General features: G+C 38.8%; 1 protein-coding gene across 1 annotated transcript in view; it reads left to right on the top strand.

The window, feature by feature from the left end:
* Positions 1-7,139, top strand: part of LOC101575163 (alcohol dehydrogenase E chain-like) — a 58,354-nt gene extending 51,215 nt beyond the window's left edge. Inside the window, exons 3-6 of the mRNA XM_004646588.2 lie at positions 1,932-2,070; positions 3,877-3,964; positions 4,054-4,276; positions 6,834-7,139. Of these exons, the coding sequence (XP_004646645.1) occupies positions 1,932-2,070; positions 3,877-3,964; positions 4,054-4,276; positions 6,834-7,139 (756 nt within the window). The remainder of the gene's footprint in view (positions 1-1,931; positions 2,071-3,876; positions 3,965-4,053; positions 4,277-6,833) is intronic.
* Positions 7,140-7,782: the final 643 nt, after the last annotated feature.

Below are 7,782 nucleotides of genomic sequence, written 5' to 3'. Positions count from 1 at the left end.
CCCACATCTAAACAAGCTGATAAGAAAGCCCAGGTGATCCTTTCTTTGGCACTGATCAAAAAGTTTAAACCATGCAAACTTCAGTCAGCATGAATAGACCTTTGCTGAAGCTCCAGCTGTAACCATTTTGAAACCCCAAACCAGCCTCCCTCTCTGTGCATTCTCATTGTCAGACCTCTTAGGAGCCTGCCCTTCTCTTCTGTGCTCCCAAGAGAGCCTTTTGGGTTAGTAGTGGCTCCTCCACACTGTCATGTGCATGTGCAAGAACATCAGTCTGGGCATGTGAATCCTTTTTGAATGGGAGGAACATCTTGCCCGTGAGAGACAACCACTGCATATCCCACCCAGCATCTCTGTCCATCCACCATCCATTTCTCACCCAATCTTTGCTCCCTGTTGGTCCCTGTTCCCTTCCTCCATCAAGGCAGAATGGTGTGCCTTTGTCCTATGTCCTTTACCGTCTATCATATGTCCAGTGTGTCTTTGTCCTGTGTCTACTGAACAAGATTAAGATTAAATCCATTAGGGCTCTGGGAAGCTCAGAAATGTTCCTTCCAAAGCAATACTTTCTAGAGACCACAGTCACCTCTCTCTCCACCTCCAGATACACATGGTTGGCTCATGGCCATGTGAAACTGGTGGTATCATTGCCTTAGCAGATAGCATCATTTACTAGGCTAATTCACTTATTATAATGTCCTTAAACTCACTCAGGGTGTAGTATGTGATAGGATTTCATGATTTTTAAAGGCTGGATAATATTCCATTACATGTATATAACAAATTGTCTCTATCATTCAACTGTGGATGGACATTTGGGTTGCTTCCACTTCTTTGCTATTGTGAATAATGCTGTGATGAACATGGTATGTGCGCAGATCTCATTAAGATACTGTTTTGAATTCTTTTGAAAAAATAAAGTGTTTTTTTAAAACCTTATCTGATAGTGTCATTCATAGTCACCTGCTGCTGTAATATGTGCTTACTGTTCTTCCTACTCTACCCTTTGAGAGCTTTCATGAATGGCTTGAGACTCTTTTTTAAATTTAATTTAATTTTATTTTTTCCATAATTTTATTGAGAAACAAACAGCAATGAGACAGTTTCAAATCAAATTGGTAGGACAGTTTCAATGATTAACACATTGCATATATTCTTCCTAGTGGTTAATTGCTGTACAAGATGCAAACATGATATCCTATTTACAAACACCATTAGAATAAATCCCTCTATTCATTAAGAGAATGTAACTATATATCTATCCTAACCACTTTGAATACGCAGATACAAAATGGGCATTCATCTGTATCCCCTTTTTTTAAGTTCCATTATTTGAATATTATAGGTGTGTTAACTCAGCAAAATATTCTAAAAGAGTCCAGTAGTCCATAATAGTATTGGGTCTTCTGTTTAACTGGCAATGTCAGAAATTGTTGACCTGAGTCCCCTACAGCTCAACATAACAGCATGGCTTTCCTTTTTATATTTTGTTTTTATACTTTTCTGCTGGATTGTTAAGACCAAGGTAAAGCAGGACCTATACAACAAGAGTTGTAGCTTTGGGATCTGATAAGGTCAGTGAAATCCCCTCAGGATTTATCCTGAGATCCTGTACCTTAGATTGTAGAACCTTTGTCAGTGTCAGCCATGTGGATGAGTCACGGCCATTGCTTGGCCAATGTGCTCTCTGTAAAAGCCTGAGAGAATGTTCTCTCTCCATGTGACTCTCCTTAGGCACATCATCGATCACTTTCCTCTTTGGCCTTATAATCTCCTTGATCAGAAAATTTGAGACACTACGGAGTTACATGACGTTACAGTACAAAGAACTTAGAATTCTTTACAATCAAAATTTTGAGAAGTTGACTATGTTAAATCTTCGGTGAACCATAGCCATTTCTGTATCTTATCATCTGCACTTTCATCTGTAGATGGTGGCCACAGGAATCTGTCGCTCAGATGACCATGTGATTAGTGGACACTTAATGACTGCTCTTCCTGTGATCCTGGGCCACGAGGCAGCTGGCATTGTGGAAAGCATTGGAGAAGGGGTGACTTCAGTAAAACCAGGTACACTATTCACACTCACTGAATGTGTTTTGGTTCATTATGCCAAGATCATCCAGTCCAGATCAGGAACTGCAGCCTCTGGAGATGTAAATGCTCTCATGGGGCCTGGATGTACTGGACCAGGTGACCCTTTCCCTTTATCTCTGACTCACACATGCTATAAGCAAATGACCATGTATTTTCTCCTTCAACATCTATTTATCGAATTTATACTTGATGCCAGACACCAGATTCAAGCTGGGTATACATGAGCTTCACAAGCACACAGTGCCAGCCAAAGAGGAGTTCATGTTCTAATGACCTCCTTCATAGTGTGACAGAGCACTGTGTCTGTCAAGAGCCAAACAGAACTACAAATGGGACAAGAAAAAACATAGGTTGTGGCCCAGTCCCTACATCAGTATACACAATTGTTCTGTGCTGACTTCACAAAATAGTGCTTCAAGGCTGTGACTGAGTCAGCAGGACCTCTTGTCAGGTGGGGAGTGAAGCCCTCTCACCAACTTCCTCTTCCAATATGGCCACCTTCCTGATCACAAAAGCATAGCCACAGAGCAGAGGGAAGGAACTGAAAGAAAGAGAGCAGCAAGTACGCAGCCACAATGTCAGTTTTAAAATGATGGTTACAGTTAAACTTGACTGGTTACAAGTAAGTAATTATTTCAGTGTAATTCTCAATCCTAATTTTATTATGTAGATTATGTTTTCACAATGAGAATGAATTGACAAAGCATTTACATACCATCACCTTTACATAATATTTGTTCATAAAATGGGATAGCTCAATAATTCTTTCTGGTTTCCTTGAAAAAGCCCCATGATTAAAAATACAAACCATGTTTAATTTTAAAACATCACTTGAGCTACTAGATGAAACTCCATCTTTTCCAAGTACTTTGTTAGATTCTTAACAGAAAATAAAACAGGTAGTATAGCTTTTCTTGGAGGGCATGTTATTGCCTTTAGTTAGAGAAGAATGACAACACATGTTTTCCTTTTCCCTGCCCTATCTACAGCAGGTGTAATAGATTTTCCATTAATTACTAGACAAAAGTATTTGGATTTCAGTTACTATTATAAAAGAAAGCATTTAATTTATTGTTAGGATTTCCAATGGAATCTCTTGAATTCTTTGTGCAATTTTTGTTACTTTTAGCCTAAAGTACAATGAATTTTAGAAGCTTTTACACCATAATAAAGGTAAGCATGGACTTTGAAAACTGAAAAGTAGATTATCAAACTGATTTTAATGTAACCAATGACAGAATCCTTAAGATTTTATTGAAATAATTACATTTATTTTTACTTAATTTTATTTTATGAAAGTTGTACAAAACATATGATCTTCCCAACATCTTACTGAATTTAAAATTTATAAAAATATATTTATAATATTATCTAATTATATAATATAAAATATGATATAATTTTATATGATATATAAAAAAGTATCAGTATATAATGTATTTAGGTTTAGATTGAAGGTTTCATTAAGATTTTAATACTATGATGCATAAAGTTTCCAAGTAAAATCAGTGTACACAATATTATCAACTATTAATATAATGGAAATAAATTTTAGTCCTTGTTGTTATCCACATCTTCATGTGCTCTTGAGATTTCTTCAGACACATAATATAAGTGAACAGTAATGCTCAAAGCATTAATCAGTGATATTCTTGTGACTGGATTCTATTTCTAAGAGAACTTTTTGAAGATATATTTTTCCATGCATAAGCTTTAAGTTCTTTGTGTAAGAATTCCTGGGTAGAAATTGAAAAATAATTCATGGTATTTCCCCTTCAGGTGATAAAGTCATCCCGCTGTGTGCTCCCCAGTGTGGAAAATGCAAAAGTTGTAAACACCCAGAAAGCAACTTCTGCGTGAAAAATGAGTAGGTGTCTTTCTTTTTCTGCTACTGGAGTTGCACATCAGTTGTGCTCTGTCTCATGTCTTTGTGTGCCTGTGTGTCTCACTGAACAGTCTATCATCAGGGCTTCAGGGCAAACTGCAGGATGGCACCACCAGGTTCACCTGCAGAGGAAAGCCCATCCATCACTACCTGGGCACCAGCACCTTCTCTCAGTACACAGTGGTGGATGAGATCTCCGTGGCCAAAATCGATGCAGCCTCACCCCTGGAGAAAGTCTGTCTCATCGGCTGTGGATTTTCTACCGGTTATGGCTCTGCTGTCAAAGTTGCCAAGGTAGGCTTGATCATGTCCGATGACGCTAGGTACACTCAGCCTGACAGCACCCACAGGGAAGCAGTTCCTCGCAGGGATCACAGGTTATTTTCATGGATTTGTGGTATTGACAATTTATAGAAAAGTAGACCTAGCACGAAAGGGAGAACTTGTCCTGTAAAAATTCACTTGTTTATCACAAATGGAAATGTTGTTGATAATTAGGTGAGGGAAAGTAGATTTCCTTTTCAATATTGATTCAATATTTGTTTTCATGAGAATACTGAGTTTAGGGGTCCAGGGAGATATCTCAGTGGAATAAGTGCTTGCCTGGCATGTGCAAGGTCCTGAGTTCAATTTCTGGTACCACCATAAAAAAAAAAGAGAATACTGAGTTTTAGATCTGAGGATTCATTTAGTCATTCATTCTATAGTTACAATGCAGAGATGCACACATTAGGATGACAGGTTCTGCTGAGTTTGAGGGAGCCAATGTGAATAATACATAATAATATACAATAGTAACTTTAAAAATAGGAAACAACCTGGGATACCTCCCCAGGTACCATGTCAGCTGTGCCTCCCTACCCATGATCCCACTGGGGAGGGTTGAAAATAAACCTGCATCCCATCCCCAACAGCCAGGAAACAGCAGCTCTGGCCCACAAGACACAAAAGAACAGTGAGTCCAAAGGTAGATTTTAAGGACAGAACATATCGGTATATTCTGAGTCCTGGACTTCAGTTAACAGCATATGCCAAACCTTATCTGAAACAGTCCCAGATCAAGGGTCACCAACTGTGTAAAAGTAATGATGCATCACATTTCTGTCTATGGGATTTCCTACCTCCCTTGCCACAACATACATACTTGAGAAGTGGTATGCCTCAGTAGAAAATCATTATAGACACCCCTTCCCCAAATGCCATTTGCTTTATAAAACTGAGATCCAGACACATAAAGTTATTTACTCAAATGTTTACATTTGATCTAAGACTAGCATCTCTTCTGAGATTTTGATATGAAATCATGCTTGAAAATTATTTGCACCTTTAAATCACACTATGAAAGCTGTATTGTTAAGCTGAAAATGGTAGTATACCTGATGGCATATAATAACACTTGGTGAAAGAGTGAGTGAGTAGATACCCTTACAGAAATATCACAGTGAGTTTACTTGGAACAGGAATAGTCTATCTATGGAAGACTAACTTCAGAAGATCAGGCTTGTTCAACAGCCACAGCCAATGTAGGCCTTGAGAACATCTGTTGCATATGCCATTTCTAGTTAAATTTCTGAGACCTCAGTCTTAAGCCCCGTTAGTCCTTGTTCAGTGGCTTCTGGATTGTAGAGGTAGTCTAGCTTAGCTAATCTATAAATAGACTAGAAGGATGCTTAGGAAAAGGGTTTCAATGTTATTAAAATAAAAAAAAATTTTGTATTATTGCTCATTATTTTTGAATATCAAGGATAAAGATCTATAAGCATCGCCTTGGCCCCAAGTGTTATTTTTTTCTTTCTTTTTTCCCTGTGAGTCTACAGGGTCTACAGGGTCTCACTGCATAGATCGAACTTGTAGTGATTCTCCTGTTTTCAGTCTCCCAAGTGCTGGGATTACATGCATGCCCCACCATAACCAGTCTCAATTGCCACCTCAGCATGCCCCAGGGGCAGGGCCAGCACAGCATGCTGGGGATTGAACACCCCAGCCCCTGCACCTGTTTGCAGGCACATTAATGTGCTGAGCTATTTGGCCAGCACTTGAATGTTCCCTATTGTTTAAGTCTTTTTTTTAAACAGGGATTCATCTTATATACTTCAGAGCTAATTTCTGTTTTCATTGTATTGCTTATGTCTACTGAAAGTTACATAACTGAGCTAGGAGAAATATTGATAGTGTGAGTAGATTATAGCTCAGCCTCCTGGAGCAACCTCACATATTTGTGTCATCCCCACAATGCTGTGTCTGTTACTTGAAAGTGGGCTTGGCTATCAATGGATGTGAGAGTCTCATCAGGATGAATCACTGGTATTTAGAGCTTACAGCTTGTCTAGTCCACTGGCTCTCAGGGCTTCCCTCGGTGTGCACTGGAGCCAGGCTGACATCTGCAGAGAGTCTGATTTAATTAGCATGGACTGGGCTGGTGAGATGACTCAGTGGTCTAAAGCACCTACTTAGAACAAGCTAAGCTAAGCAAAGCACAGAGACCACGGTTCAATCCCCCAGTACCACATGCCAGCCGGCCCCGCCTCATGGGGGGCTGAGCTGGCCACACACACTAAATAAATAAATAAATATTTAAAAAAATAATAATAATTAGCATGGACTGTGGCAAGGATGCCATGATATTTAAAATCTCCCAGATGAAGTTCATGTGCAATCAAGTTTGAGAACCACTGGTTTAGTTCAAGTGCCTCAATTTAAACCTAAAGGAATTATAGCCAAAAAAGACTTGGCAGCAGGTTGACATGGAGTCTGGGTAGCTCCTGAAAGGTGACAAGGCCTGCTGTTTATATGGCTTAGACACATTCTAACAAACACTAGTAATCTACTTTTGCATTTTCTGCAAACACAGGTCACCCAGGGCTCCACCTGTGCTGTGTTTGGCCTGGGTGGAGTGGGCCTCTCTGTTATCATTGGCTGCAAAGCAGCAGGAGCAGCCAGGATCATTGCAGTGGACATCAACAAAGACAGATTTGCAAAGGCCAGAGAGGTGGGTGCCACTGAGTGTGTCAACCCTCAAGACTATGACAAACCTATTGAGGAGGTGCTCCAGGAAATGAGCAATGGAGGTGTGGATTTCTCCTTTGAAGTCGTTGGTCGGCTTGACACCATGGTATGTGCCAAAATTTGCTTTGCTATCTCATCTTCTGCAATCTAGAATATAGTTCTGGGAAGTACAGGGTAAATATTATATGTAAATATATGTTAGAAATACAATCTTCTGCTTTGTACTCATTAAATTTAGGGTTATGAGAAATCCTTCATTCTATAAGGTAGGAGATATTACCATATATTTCTTCTTTACTGAAGGAAAGTATTTATATTTTAATTGTGCCCTTACCAATTAATATCCTCGATTAGCAGCAAACATAGTTCCACAAGGAAATATAAATAATACAAGTTCCATACTTATGATAGCAAACTTGTTTTTCCAATTCAAATACAGCTTAAATTTTTTATATTTCAATAAATTCTGAAAACTATCCAAAAGAAATAATGCACCAAGTCCACTATTAAGAGAAAATATATCATAAGGAAGAACTTGCTTTAATGAGTCTCTGTATTTTAACACAGTCACATCACCATGCCTGGTAGAGCAAACAAAAAATGCTTTGAAAAGAACAATGAAATATTGCCCCCCAAATATAATGCTTACCTCATAGTACTGTTACACATTACATGAGTGAATGTGTATGAAATAGTTCTCAAGATACCATCTGTCGAGTGTTAAGCTCTGAATTAAAGTCAGCTGGTGTCAATGTGAAATACTATTTCCAAGCTTGCAGTGCTTAGATCAATCT

This window comes from Octodon degus, unplaced genomic scaffold (assembly GCF_000260255.1).
Source record: "Octodon degus isolate 3935 unplaced genomic scaffold, OctDeg1.0 scaffold00272, whole genome shotgun sequence".
Classification (NCBI taxonomy): Eukaryota; Metazoa; Chordata; class Mammalia; order Rodentia; family Octodontidae; genus Octodon; species Octodon degus.
This window is presented reverse-complemented; position numbering and strand designations above follow the sequence as displayed.